At 36.1% G+C, this 15635-nt stretch overlaps 1 protein-coding gene across 3 annotated transcripts in view; it reads left to right on the top strand.

The window, feature by feature from the left end:
• The window catches only part of Trpc4ap (transient receptor potential cation channel subfamily C member 4 associated protein), a 94750-nt gene that overhangs the window by 42292 nt on the left and 36823 nt on the right, over window positions 1-15635 (top strand). For 2 of the 3 annotated variants that reach the window (XM_020177790.2, XM_020177789.2), the window contains exons 7-8: window positions 292-499; window positions 7299-7484. In XM_020177790.2, coding sequence (XP_020033379.1) covers window positions 292-499; window positions 7299-7484 — 394 coding nt within the window. Of the gene's footprint in view, window positions 1-291; window positions 500-7298; window positions 7494-15635 lie in introns of all 3 variants that reach the window. The other variant, XM_020177788.2, reaches the window with a different exon arrangement.

The following is a 15635-nucleotide window of genomic DNA, read 5'->3' as shown; positions in this document are numbered from 1 at the left end:
CAAAACAAACAACAGCAAAAAAAAAAAACCCATGAGTGGTAGGCTTTCTTTTTTAATAGGCAAAATACAATGGGAACAGTGGTACTCAAAGAATAAGTTTTAACACTTAGACTAATTCTATGAGGTAGGTTTAGTCCCATCTTACAGCTAGCAAGTAAAGAGATTCCATAACTGGGATTTGAACTTAAGTGGTCTCACTACTGAGTCCCATTTTGGAGGAAATGCAGAAGGACACATACAATCTCTTGAATGAATTGAGCATAGGGAATGTTTTATTTGTGTCTTCCTTAGGAAATGATACGACTAGATGAAGTTCCCAATCTGAGTTCCTTAGTATCCAATTTTGATCAGCAACAGCTTGCTAATTTCTGCCGGATTCTGGCTGTCACCATTTCAGAGATGGATACAGGCAATGATGACAAGCACACTCTTCTTGCCAAAAATGCTCAGCAGAAGAAAAGCTTGAGTTTGGGGCCTTCTGCAGCTGAAATCAACCAAGGTAAAGTCTCTAGGATCTCAGAATTTTGAGGTCATAGCTCTGAGACCTTTCCAAAATCATCTAGTTCTTTCAATATCTGTAGAGACTGATGTGTGAAGGGCTTTTAGGGTCCACTTAGAGTATGTAAAATCTATGTGTATCTTTGCTTTTTATTTGGGGAGGATCAAGGTCTATAGCTCTCATCAGATTTTTAAATGAGTTCAAATCTTTAACAGCTCCCACTATTTATCAGCATTACAAATGCATATATCTTTTAACCTACTAAGCCTCTCTGGGCCTTTATCTTACAGATATGATGGATACCAAGGTTATTCATTACACCATTCTGGTAACAAAAGACTAGAAACTCTCCAAATGTTCTTCAACAAGAGACTGCTTAATTTATAGAATATTTAATGAAAAATCATCCAATTTAAAAAAAATGAAGAGGATCTCTGTGTACTAGCATAGAAAAACCTCTAAGACATATTATGATTAAAAGGAAAATGTAGAACTAGGGATATGGTTCTACAAGTGGTCTACAGTGGTAGACCACTTGTCTAGCATGCACATGGCCCTGGGTTCAATCCCCAGCACTGAAAAAAAAAAAAAAAAAGTAAAAATACAGAACAATGTGTATGACATGCTTTTTTTTTTTTTAAATATATATATATACATGATACTTTTGTATTAGGGGAAAAAAGGCCATATATTTGCTTACATCCAATACACGTAAAGAAATTGAAAGGATACATAAGAAACCTAAAGTGGTTACCTGCTAGGAGGAAGCAGGTAACAGTAGTTAGTGTCAGTGGGACTACTTTTACATGTTATTTATTTAGAACCATGTGAACATATAAATTACTTAAAAAGAAAAAAAGAAAAACCCTAACTAGTCTACCCAATTTATTTCTTTTCAGTAGTAAAAAAACTGTGTTCTCTTGATGAAGTGTCCTGACCTGAGCAGGTTTTGGGGCAACTAAGTAGGTACATCTGACCTGGCATAACAGTATAGATGATTCGTCTTTTTAGCTCAATCATTTATTTATCTGTAAAACTAGTTCTTGAACATTAATAGCTACAAATTCAGAAATTAAACTATTTGCTATTTACTGTGGGGTTAAGACAAAAAAGCATAAAACAGGTAAAATAATAAAATGCAATAGGAAACCATGACTATCCCACTGTAGCCCTCTTAATCCTCTGAAAACAATATTTTGTGTCTGTTAAGTACTTAAATAGCAGAAATTTATTTTCTCCCAGTTCTGGAAGCTAGAAGTCCAAGATCAAAGTGCTGTGAGTATTGATTCCTGGTGAGGCAGCTTGCACATGGCCTCCTTATTATATCCTCACATGACCTTTTCTGCATATATACAAGGAGAGACAGCTCTATGGTGTCTCCTTCTGTTCTGGTAAGGACACTCCTCTTGGTTTAAAGTCCCTCACTTATGATCTCATTTAAACTTATTCATCTCCCTAAAGGCCCTGTCTCCAAATATAGTCACATTCGGAGATAGGACTTCAATATATGACTTCAGGGGAATAGGAGGGTATACAATTCCATCCATAGTAGTACAGAAAGGGATTTATGTAGGATGTTGCCAAAAAGTTTTTATGTTGTTTCTAATAAACTATGTCAACTGGTTTTCTTGTCCAGCAAAATAATGATTTATGCTGTCTTCCTGGAGCTCAGGTAATGAATATGATAATCTGTTTTGAGATTCTCAGTTGTTCTTATGATTCAGATGGGAAACAGTGGTCCTGCTGGCAGAGTGGCTCAAGCAGTAAGAGCCTAGTAAGCGTGAGGCCCTGAGTTCAAATTCCCGTGTTGCCAGAGAAAAAAGAGAGAGAGAAAATGGCTCCACCTATGGAAAAAAAGGTCTTTCCAGATTTTAGTCAGAGATGGAGATGAAGCCATAGGTAATTATTAGATAATTGTTACTGTATAAGTAACAGCTAAGAAGGGCTGATTTATTTAACACATAAAAATGGAAAGTTTGCCCTCACCTGCCAGATGTTTCAACAAATACTGATATTCTGACAAATGAGAGAGAAGTCTGCTTCTGCAGAAATTCTCAGAAGTTGTGTGTGATTTAGTTGTCAACTAGTTTAACATTAACCAATAAAGTGTAATAACTATTTATAAAGCTGTAGGAATTACAAGGACTGTATGATGCTTTAGTGCCAGCCCCTGAGATTGTATATAAACTGCTGAGTATAATTCAGTTTGTGATTTTTCTGGGAAGAGGGTCCATAGCTTTCCTTGGCATTTCAAGAAATAAGTGATGCACAAAAGCTTAAGAATCTAGGTGAGAAGTCAAAGTCTTATGGTAGGTCACACCTGAAGGAGCATGTTCAGTGTGCAGCCATGTGGAAGACACTGGAAGACATGGTCTTCCAAACTACCCTGGAAGGAACTAGAGCTGTTTATGCTGGAGTAAAAGGTGTAAAAATAAAAATCCATCTAGGTAAAGATGTCCAAACAGTTCTATTTAATTTTTAGAGAAAGTAATACATACCTAAGATTAAAAAAAAAAATTCAAACAGTACAAAAGGAATAACAGGTATACAGTAAAAGGTTTGTCTCCTTCCCTGTAGTAACCTAGTCTCCTTACAGAGATATTCTATACATTCCCAGCATGGGGTAACAAAGGGAAAGAAATGGATTCCTTTCTATTTGTACAAATGTACCATTCCACCTGTCTTTTTTGACTTTATCTTTCAAAGCATTTCATTCTAATACATGTAAAATTATGCAATTCCTTCTTAAACCTCCATAGTATTTTTACATACCATAGTTTATTTAACCAAGTGCCTATTGATGGAAATTTGGTTTATTTCAAGTCTTTGTCCCTACAAGTAACAACCTTGTATAATGGCATACGATGTGCAGGTATTTGTACTTTTAAATTTCGATAGATTAAACCTCCAAAGAAATTACCAGTTAGTCGCCCCACTTGTTGCCACTACACACTTAACAATACCAGACATTTCCAAATTTCTTGGTATTTGCCAAGCTCATAAATAAAAAAATAAAACAAAACCCAAAAAACAATGGTATCTCCAAAAAAAACCCTATGTCAATATATTTTTTTATTGAGATAAACATAAAATTAACCATTTTAAAGTGGACAATTCAGTGGCATTCAGCATAGTTAGATGTTGTATAAATACCCGCTTTATTTGCACAGTGTTTTCATCACTCTAGAAAAAAACCCTGTACACATTAAGCAGTGACTTATTACTTCCTCCCCTCAACTCTTGGTAACCACCAATCTGCTTTCTGTCTCTCTGGATTTATCCTGGATATGAAAATATATATATATTTGGCAGTACTGGGGTTTGAACTCAGGGTCTTATGCTTGCTAGGCAGGCTCTGCACTACTTAAGCCACAACCCCAGCCCCCCCTTTATTAAACAGTATTTAGTGAGCTCCATTATGCTATCTTCATAATGTGCTTTGATAATGTTCACCCCCAGTACCCTCTTCTCCCTCTCCCATCCACCACTGGTTCCCCCTGCCAGATATTCCCTTTTCACATTCATGTCCCATTATTACTGTCATTTTAGGTCTAAGATTCTACATATGAGCAAAAACATGCAATATTTGACTTTTTGAGTCTATCTTGCTCAACATAAATATTTTTGAGTCCCATCTCTTTTCCTGCAAACAACATAATTTCATTATTTTTAATGGCTAATTAATACTCCATTGTTTATATATACCATATTTTCTTTATCCATTTATTGTTGTTGGGCACCTAGACTGACTCCATAACTTGACTATTGTGAATAGTGCTGCGATAAACATGGATGTGCAGGTGCCTCTATTGTATGCTGACTTATGCTCCGTTAGATACATACTGAAGAGTGGTGCAACACAGTCATATTGTAGTTGTAGTTCTATTTTTAGTTTTCTGAGGAACCTCCATACTGATTTCCAAAGTGGCTGCACTATTTTACATTCCCACCCACAGTACATAAGGATTCCTTTTTCCTCACATCCTCTTCAGCATGTGTTGTTTGTTTTCTTGATGATTGATATTCTGACTAGTTTGAAATGGATTCTCAGTGTCATGGTGATTTGCATTTTTTCTGTGTCTAGGGATGTGGGACATTTTTTCATGTATTTATTAGTCATTTTGAGAATTGTTCAATTCATTTACCTATTTATTGACTGCATTATTCTTTTGGTGTTTAGTTTTTTGAGCTCTTCATATATTCTGGATATTACTCTCTTACCTGATGAGCAGCTGGCAGATTTCTCTTTCATTCTGCAGGCTGTCTCTTCATTCTGGCAATTGTTTCCTTGATGTGCAGAAGCTTTTTAATGTGACGCAGTTTCATTTGTCAATTCTTGATCTTATTGAATTGATCTTGATCTTGATTCCTGAGCTATTGGAGTCCTATTCAGAAAGTTGTTGCCTATGCCTGCATATTCAAGTGTTTTCCTCATGTTTTCCATAGTAGTTTCAAAGTTCCGTCTTGCATTAAGATCTTTGATTCATTTTGAATTGATTTTTTATACAAGGTGAGAGTTGGGATCTAGTTTCAGTCTTCTACATGTGGGTGTCCAGTTTTCCCAACAGCATTTGTTAAAGAATCTGCCTTTTTCCCATCATACATTTTTTGACCTCTCTGTCAGAATCAGATGGCTTTAGCTGTGTGGGCTTATTTCTGGATCCTCTATTATTGTTGTATGTGTCTGTTTTTATGCTAGCACCATACTGTGTTTTTACTATGGCTCTATAGTTTAATTTGAAGTCAGATATTGTGATCTTTGCTATCAGGGTACTAGCTTCACAGGATGTTCTATTAGCATTACTTTCCTTTCTGTTGTATGGGATAGTTTTATGAGCATTGGTGTTGTTTTTTAAACATTTGGTAGAATTCAGTAGTGAATCCATTCAGCACTGGGCTTTTCTTTGTTGGGAGACTTCTTATTTAGTACTTCAATCATAGATCTGTTTAAGAGGTTTATATCCTCTTGGTTCAATTTAGGTAAGTCACGCATCTAGAAATTTATCCATTTCTTCTAGGTTTTTTAGGTTTATTGGGATATAAGTTTTTAAAATATTCCAAAATGATCTTCTGGATTGGCATTTCTTGTGAGATCCCTCTTTTCACCTCTAATTTTATTTATTTATATCTTCTCCCTCTTTATTTTGGCTAATTTTGTTAAGGGTTTTTCAATGTTTATCCTCTCAAAGAGCCTACCCTGTTTCTTTGGTAGTCTCCATTTTATTAAATTCTCTCCTGGTCTTTATTATTTCTTTCCATCTCCTAATTTTGAGTTTATCTTGTTCTTGAGGTGTATCATTTGGTCTAATAAAAAACAGGACATTATTTCAGCTTTCTTATATTTGTTGAGACTTGTATTATGTCCTAAAATGTTACCAGTTTTGGAGTAAGTTTGATGGGCTGCTGAGATGTATGTATGTTTTGTGGCTATGGAGTGGATTATTCTGTAGATGTTTATTATTTGAAAAACAAACAGTAGACAAGTAGTATTTAAGGGAGCATTTTATCTTCTCTTGCTCAGGAACAGCCACAGTAAATAACTTGGTGTATGTGCTTGTGTCCTTTTAGTTTAATTTTTAGTGCTGGGTATCAAACCCAGAGCCTCACATATACTAGATTTGTGATCTACCACTGAGCTATATCCCTCAGCCCTGCTTCCAGTCTTTATGTGTGCATTTTAAAGAAGCAATGCAATTTAAATTTTTGAAGAAAATGAGCTTAATCCAATATCGTTTTATAATTTTTTCTCTTTAAATTTAAACAACTTTTTTGAGTCACTGTAAAGGTGTGTGTCATTTTAGAGTCTGCTATTGAACAATAACTACATCAGTGAGTATTTTCTTTTCTTCTGTTTTGGTTTTTGAGACAGGATGTCACTGTATGAGCCCAAGCTGGCCTGGAACCCCCTATGTAACCCATGCTGGCCTCAATCTTGTAATTTTTCTGCTTCAACTTCCTGAGTGCTGGGATTACAGGTGTGCATTGCCACCATGCCTGGCTAAGTGAATATTTTCTTATGATATCTTCCCATAAATGGCCCTTTAACTCAAAGACACACAAATTTAGGACATAAAGATTATTTTAATTTATATTCATACCAATAAATAGCCAATTTCCCTGAACCTGCTAAAATTGAACACTTGTTTCTTGTTACTATTTTTACCTTGGCTTGGCATTTCACTTTATTTATTTTACTTATTTATTTTGTCAGTATTGAGTTTTGAACTCAGTACAACTTGAACCACACTCCCAGCCCTTTTTTGCTTTATTTATTTATTTATTTATTTTTCAGATAGATTCTCCCTTTTTGCCTGGGGCAGTCCTCAGGCTGTGATCCACCTACCTGAGGCCTCTCCCATACCTGGCATTACAGGCACACCAGGCCTGGCTTATTGATTGAAATATGGGGTCTTGCTAACTTTTCTCCCAGGCTGGCCTCAAACCATTATCCTCCTTATCTTCCCCTCCCGAGTGGCTGGGATTAGTGGCATGAGTCACCACACCTAGCAGTATTTCATCTTAAAAGAGCAGCTCTAACTAGCTGCAGTAATGAAACCTGTTGAAATTGTTCTAAGAAGTGGGGGAGCAGGAAAGAGGGAGAATGATGAAGAGGGTAAATCTAAGATATATTGTAAACACATATGTAAATTTTATAATGTGTCCCCCTATACAACTATTATATGCTAATAAAGTCATTTAAAAAAAGAATCATTCCTATCATGCAAACTGTTGGTATTTTTAGAGCTCATTTTGCTGGTCTCTGTTTTGAAAATTCCCTCTCTTGTTCTCTCCCTGGCAGCGGCCCTTCTCAGCATTCCTGGCTTTGTTGAGCGACTTTGCAAACTGGCAACTCGAAAGGTGTCAGAGTCAACAGGCACAGCCAGCTTCCTTCAGGAGTTGGAGGAGTGGTACACATGGCTAGACAATGCTTTGGTGCTAGACGCCCTGATGCGAGTGGCCAATGAGGAGTCTGAACACAGTCAAGGTACATTTGGTGGGTTTCCTGAGTGGTGAGCTTTTTCTTGGGCCCCTAGAGATATTCTCTACCTCTTTTCCAAGGAAGATTAATTTGAGATTTGCTGAAAGTAGAATTTTCCTTAAGGTGGTCATAGACTAGGACTGTTAAGACTCTTTTGATACCTAATTCCAGAAGTCTCATTGAACTCCCTCACAGTAGACCAGATTGCAGAACGGCTTTGTCACAGAACTTGAGGCAGCTGTGTCTCAAGGACTGACTGGAACCAATAATCAGAGTATAATTAGGAATCCAGAGAGTTCTTTTGTGTCTCTTCTTTCTGCATGTTTTTTAAGTCCTTTCTCTTGTTCTATCCTGCCCTTTTCTGCCAGTACCCATGGTGAAACTAGGCAGCCTCATCAGTGAGTAGACTCCTACTTTCAGCTCCAGCTTCCTGGTAAGACTCCCGGCCTATCTTGTGTCACATGCTCACCCCTGAAGCATTTGACTCTGCCAGCACTAAGGGGTCATATTGTACAAACCCAGGAATTCTCAGCTTTCAAACAAGGAATATGGTATCTCACTAGAAGGTTTAGGCCACAAGCTGTTCTCATTCCCTCAAACTCCAAGTTGAAAAGCCCAAGTTCTTGGGGATTAGTGTGGAAGCTCTACATCAGGTACTTTGGACCAAGAATGCTATGGCTCTTATAGCTCTTGCCTCAGCTTACTTGTATTCAGAGGTTCCATAACAGGAGAGGTAGGTTGAGAAGACTAGATGCTGCTTACCCTGCTCACAGTAGTGCTGAGAGATTTTGCCAAAGGAGAGGCACTTGGTAAGAACAGAATCTGGGGCAGGTTTATACCTAAGCATAGTCTCAAAAACAATGGAAATTTGGTAGTAAATAAATAAAAGGAGGCTGGTAGCTCTTTTTAAGAGCAACAACTAAAACATTAGGCCAGCTCTGTCACCAGTGAATCAGGAACAGTGATAGTAAAGAGAAGAGTTCTGCTAAGGTCAGAACAAACCTCATTGTTAAGTTGCCCATGCTCAAATTTGATCAAATTGCCCTTTGGAGCAGTTTATGCTCCAGAACATTATCAAAAACAGTGGAGCATTCTCCAGCACTTAGTGGAGCCTAACAACTGGGTGTGCTACCAGGAGAAATAGAAAGCTGAACAGATCAGGGAAAACTAGTTGGTGAGGTCTGCTAAATGTCACCCCAAGGAGACTGTGCATGCCCAAGTCTGCACTCTCTGAGATGCAATATTAAAGGCTTCACTAGTCTAAGATAGTCAGGTCAAGTTACTAAACAAATGACAATACTAAGCCATAAAGAAACAAGGGAAGACAGTGTCCAGAATTGCTACAATATATTACCTAAAATGTCCAGTGGGTTTTTTTTGTGTGTGTGAGATGTTTTGTTTTTTTTTGGTGGTACTGGGATTTGAACTTGGGGCCTCAACATTTGCTAGGCAGGCACTTTACCACTTGAGCCATGCCCCCAGCCCAAATGTCCAGTTTTAAACAAAAATTATGAGACACTGAAACAGGAAAGTGCAACCCATACGTAAAAGAAAACATGCAGCAGATATTTCTTGTGATAGGATCCAAAGAGGATATTTACTAGTGACTTTAAAATAGTCATTATAATTATGGAAGAACTAAAGGAAACTACGCTTAAAGAACTAAAGGAAATTTTGATGATAATGTCTCATTAAATAGATGATTAAATAATGGTAAGAAATAATTTTAAAAAGAGCCAAATTCTGCCGGGCACCAGTGGTTCACGCCTGTAATCCTAGCTACTCAGGAGGCAGAGATCAGGAGGATCGTGGTTTAAAGCCAGCCCAGGCAAATAGTTCCGCAAGACCCTATCTTGAAAAACCCTTCACAAAAAAAGTAGGGCTCGTGGAGTGGCTCAAGATGAAGGCCCTGAGTTCAAGCCCTAGTACCGCAAAACAAAAAAAAAAGCCACCTTCTGGAATTGAAGAGTATAATACTGAAATGAAAAATTCACTAGAACACAGTAGATTTGAACTAGCAGAAGAATTAAAAAAAAAAAGTGAAGGATCAATAAACATTAAGCATAAAAAATAAAGAAAAATGAACAGAGCTTCAGAATAAGGTGAGATAGTTTTAAATAGTGCACCAAGTTATGATTAATAGGAATACCAGAAGGGATAAAAAAGAAAAAGGAACAGGAAAAAAAATTTAATGGCAGAAAATAACACAGATTTAATGCAAAAATTAATGTATATATCTGAGATGCTCAAAAAAATCCAAGTAAGAAAAACTCAGTCAGACCTACATCCAGATACATAATAAAAATGCTAAAATGCAAAAAGAAAATGTTGAAAGTAGCAAAAGAAAAGTGGCTAATGATGCCCAAGAGTGTCTCAATAAGACTAATGGCTAATTTTTTATTAGAAATAGTGGAGGCCAGAAAGCAGTGGGCTGACAAAGTGCTGAAAGAAGAAACTGCCAAGAATGTAGTTATCACGCTAAACCACCCTCCAAAAATGAAGGTTAAATAAAAACATTTCTGTATTTTTTTTAAAAACTGAGAAAATTCATTACTAGCAGACAACCGTGAAAATTAAGTAGTAGCACCACCTTATGAGAAATCCCAAAGGAATTTCTTCAGGTTGAAAACAAGTGAGTTAGTAATTTGAAAACATACATGTGTGCATGTACACATACAAAGTACCACTTAACACACAGTAAAGGTAGTTATATAATTATAAAAGACTACAAATGCATATTGATGTTCCTTTTCTTAATTTAAAAAAGTAGTTGCATAAAACCATGTATTTATAATTATATTGTTGAACACATACAAATATATTTGACAACTGCACAAAGAAGGTAGATGGGGCCAAAGTTGTATTGGAGTAAGAAAATTACACTACGTGATAACTTAAGTCTGCATAAATCAATAGTGTATCACGAAGGTAAATAAGAGGGTTAATACATAAACTGTATAGACACATATTTGCTCTTTTCTCAGGTGCTAAATAAGTGCATCTGAGAACACATACTAAGCAAAACTGATATTTAAAGGCAGAAATAGACAGTTATTCTGCAGTAGTTGGAGACCTTAATACCGCTTTCAGAAACAGGTAGAACTAAGCAGAATGTCAGCTGTGAAATCAAAGACTTGAACAGCACTCTAAGTTAACTAGAACTAGGAAACTAGTTCAGCCAACGAGGTAACATCATCCAGCAACTAGAATATACATTCTGTCATGAACATTCTCCAGGATAGCCCATTTGCTGGGCTATTAAGATTTTTAAAAGTCTTGAGGATGGGCATGTGTGGTTGCTCATGCCTGTAATCCCAGTTACTTAGGAGGCAAACATCTGGAAGATCATGGTTTGAGGCCAGTGAGACTCCCATCTCAATAAGATGGGATGGTAAGTACCTGTGATCCCAGCTACCCAGGAGACTGTAGGTAGGAAGATGTCAAGACCCTACCTGAAAAATAAAACACAAAGGTCTGGGGGGAGGGCTCTAGTAGTAGAGCGCCTTCTTCACAAGGGCAAGTCCCTGAATTCAAACCCTAGTACTGCCGAAAAACCAAAACATCATTAACTTAGAAAGGATTAAAACTGTACAAGGTACATCCTTCAATCACAATGAAATAAAATTAGAAATTAATAACAGGAAGAAAGTTCTGGAAAATTAAAAATATGTGAAAATTAAGCTGTATACTTCTAAGTAATCAGTCAGTTAAATAGATCACAAAGGAAATTAAAAAATACTTTGGGACAAATGAAAATGAAGAAACAATGTACCAAATGTCTGTGCTACAGCGAGACTTCACAGACTCTTTCTAAAAATTTAAGAGAATGTATAAATGTTAGAGGTACATTTATAGCTATTAATATTTAAGTTTCTAAAAAAAAAAAAAAAAAAAGTATCTCAATGACCTAAACTTTCACCTTTAGTCATTGGAAAAAGACCAAACTACTTGCATACCAGGTAGGTGAAAGGAAATAATAGGGTTACAATGTAAATTGATAAAATAGAAGATAAGAAAAAAGTAGAAAAATTCCACAAAATTAAAGTTGTTTGTTTGAAAAGATAACAGAACTGACAAAACTTTAGTTACACTGACCAAAAAATACTCAAATTACTAAGGTCAAGAATGAAAGGTATATTATAACCAATCTTACAAAGGCAAAAATACCATAAACAATGTATGACAATAAATTGAATAAGCTAGATGAAATGGACAAGTTGAAGGAAAGACGCAAACTGTTGCCACTGACTCAAGAAGAAATAGAAAAGCTGGTCACTTGTGGCTCATATCTATAATCCTAGTTACTTGGGAGGCTTAGATAAGGAGGATTGTGGTTCAAGGGCAGCCCAGGCAAATAGTTCAAGAGACACCCTCCCTCCCCATCTCCAAAATAACCAGAACAAAATGGGGTACTGGAGGTATGGCTAAAGTAGTAGAGTGCCTGCTTTGCAAGCATGAAGCTCTGAGTTCAAACCCCCATCCCACCAAAAGAAATAGAAAATTTGAAGAGCCCTGTATTACATGGTTTCCCTCATGAATTCTACCAAGTCTTGAAAGAAGAATTAATACCAGTACTTCACAGACTCTTTCATAAAAATTAAAGAGAATACTTCCCAATTCATTCTTTTAGGTTATCATTACTTGTAAGCCAAAACCAGATGAAAACATCACAATAAAATAAAATTACAGGCCAGTATCTTATGTGTATAGACAAAAAAAAAAAAATTCTCAAAAAAAAAAATAACAGCCAATATACTAACATTCAAGAAGGATTATATGCCATCATCAAATGGGATCTATGCAAGATAGTCTCAACTTACAAAAATCAGTTCATGTAATACACTACAATAGAATAAAGAACAAAAACAAAAATCATTTTAATAGGTGCAGAAAAATCATTTGCAAAATCCAATACCCCTTAATGATAAAAATTACTGAGCTAATTCAATAGAAGGGAACTCCCTCGGCCTATTAAAAGGACATTTGTAAAAACCCACAGCTAACATCATACCTAATGGCAAAAGACTGAATGTTTTCCCTCCCTGAGATCACAAACAAGACAAGTATGTCTGTAATTGCCACTTCTCAGCATTGTCTGGCCAAAGCAGTTAGACAAAAAAGAAATGGGAGGGGAGAGGGAAAGAGAAGAAAAGAAACTAAAGGCATTTAGATTTAAAAGGAAGTAAGACTATCTGTTCACAGATGACATGATTTTGTGTATAGAAAGACCTAAGAAAGCTACACACAAAAAAACTTTAATTAATGAGTTCAAAGTTTCAGGCTACACAATTAATATTCAAAAATCAATAGTACTGTTATATAGGAGCAGTTAAGCCAAAAATGAAGTTAAGGAATTGATTATATGTCCGCTGACACCAAGAAGAATAAAATAGCCTTTCTCTGCTTCCTGGCTAGCTTGATGTGAACTGCTCTGGCCTACCATGCTTTCCTTGCCATGATGCCTCTAAAACTGATTTGAAGTATCTGGAAAAATCACTAAATGAAATGTAGCATCTGATGAAAAGGGCTTACTGAAAGAACTCTGGAAACATAAATCATGTGCTCCTGTCAAATGAGACAAGTTCAAGTTGAAGGTATCAAGAACCATCCTCTGTGTCGGCTCCAGGTTCCAAATTGCTGTCTCTTCCTTTCTCTGAAGAAACAAAAGAAATAGAGATCTAGAAGAAAAGACTGAGTATGAAGATTGGAAGGTGACTTGTATCAAATTTAGAAAAATAGACAAGGTTGATATCATATCATATTCCAGAGAATAAAGAAGATTGAAAGGATCCCCCAACTCATTTTTGATGAGACAATCCTTGATCCAAAATATGACAAAAAACTTAGAAGAAAAACAAATTGTAGGTCATTCTTAGTTATGAACAAAGACATAAACATGTCATAAATATGTAGAATATTATCAAGTGAATATCACTGATGCCTTAAAATAGTACATAACTAACTTTTGGTTAAATATATATGTATCATATATATGTCTAAATATGAATGTTGACTCCTATTCATAACTTAAAAAATAGGGAATTATTAAGATTAATGATTTAAAAAAACCCAAAAACTAAATAGTGAATCATTACAAGCAATCCTTTAAAAACAGGTACTAGACAAAAAACAAACAAACAAAAAAACCCCCAATCCCATTCTCTTCAGCGTTGTGATGGAGGCTCTAGACAATGCAATAAGACAAGGAAAGTTAAGGAAATAAAAATCAGTCCATTTTCACAAATGATATATTTTTCTGCATAGAAAATTAAAAAGAATCTTCAGATAAACTCCAAGAGCTATTAAGAGCATCCAGCAAGTATCCTTAACGCTAAATCAAGATATAGAAAACAATATTATTCCTAAATATCAGCCAAAAAACTGTTCGAAACTACATTTTTCAAATGCTATTACAGTAGTACTAAAAGATAGAAAGTCCTAGAAATAAAGTAGCAGGATGGATTTAATATTTTTTAGAGAAAATGTATTAAACTTTATTAAAGTATCCTCATAAGACAGATGAATTAAGAAATTCCATGTCTGTGGAATTCCACTGTGTAAAAATTAAAATTTTCACTCCATGACTGTGAGAAAATAAATGCCTATTCTTTCAGCCATCCAGTTGGTGGTAACTTATTATGGTAACTGTAGCAAATAAATATATTATTCTGTACAGTCCAGATGCATTACCTCCTTGAACCTTCATAACAACTAGATAATGTTGGTATTGTTATTATTCCTATCTTACATATGAGGAAATTGAAACCCAAAGAGATGATGTAAATTGCCAAATGTCACACAACTAGTAGACTTAGATTTTGAACCCAAAAATCTGATGATGGAGTTCATTTTTTTTTCTCGTATTTATATGTGCATAAAATGTTTGGGTCATTTCTCCGTACTTCCCCCCACCCCCTCCCTACCAGGCAGAAACTATTTTGCCCTTATCTCTAATATTGTTGAAGAGAGAGTATAAGCAATAATAGGAAGGACCAAGGGTTTTTGTAGTTGAGATAAGGATAGCTATACAGGGAGTTGACTTGCATTGATTTCCTGAGCATGTGTGTTACCTTCTAAGTTAATTCTTCTTGAACTAACCTTTTCTCTAGTTCCTGGTCCCCTTCTCCTATTGGTCTCTGTCACTTTAAAGTATCTGCATTAGTTTCTCTGCATTGAGGGCAACAAATGCTATCTAGTTTTTTGGGTGTCCTACCTATCCTCATACCTCCCAAGTGTGCTCTCCCTTTATCATGTGATCAAAGTCCAATCCCCTTGTTGTGTTTGCTCTTGATGTAATGTCCACATATGAGGAAGAACATAGGATTTTTGGTCTTTTGGGCCAGACTAACCTCACTCAGAATGATGTTCTCCAGTTCCATCCATTTACCTGCGAATGATAACATTTCATTCTTCTTCGTGGCTGCATAAAATTCCATTGTGTATAGACACCACATTTTCTTAATCCATTCGTCAATAGTGGGGCATCTTGGCAGTTTCCATAACTTGGCTATTGTGAATAGTGCTGCAATAAACATGGGTGTGCAAGTGCCTCTAGAGTAACCTGTGTCACATTCTTTTGGGTATATCCCCAAGAGTGGTATTGCTGGATCATATGGTAGATCTATGTTTAGATTTTTAAGGTGCCTCCAAATTTTTTTCCAGGGTGGTTGTACTAGTTTGCATTCCCACCAACAGTGTAAAAGGGTTCCTTTTTTCCCCCACATCCTCGCCAGCACCTGTTGTTAGTGGTGTTGCTAATGATGGCTATTCCAACAGGGGTGAGATGGAATCTTAGTGTGGTTTTAATTTGCATTTCCTTTATTGCTAGAGATGGTGAGCATTTTTTCATGTGTTTTTTTGCCATTTGAATTTCTTCTTTTGAGAAAGTTCTGTTTAGTTTACTTGCCCATTTCTTTATTGGTTCATTAGTTTTGGGAGAATTTAGTTTTTTAAGTTCCCTATATATTCTGGTTATCAGTCCTTTGTCTGATGTGTAGCTGGCAAATATTTTCTCCCACTCTGTGGATGTTCTCTTTAGTTTAGAGACCGTTTCTTTTGATGAACAGAAGCTTTGTAGCTTTATGAGGTCCCATTTATCTATGCTGTCTGTTAGTTGCTGTGCTGCTGGGGTTTCGTTGAGAAAGTTCTTACCTATAC

This window comes from Castor canadensis, chromosome 5 (assembly GCF_047511655.1).
Source record: "Castor canadensis chromosome 5, mCasCan1.hap1v2, whole genome shotgun sequence".
Lineage (NCBI taxonomy): Eukaryota > Metazoa > Chordata > Mammalia > Rodentia > Castoridae > Castor > Castor canadensis.
Note: the sequence above shows the minus strand (reverse complement) of the source record. Positions and strands in the feature narration are given on the sequence as shown.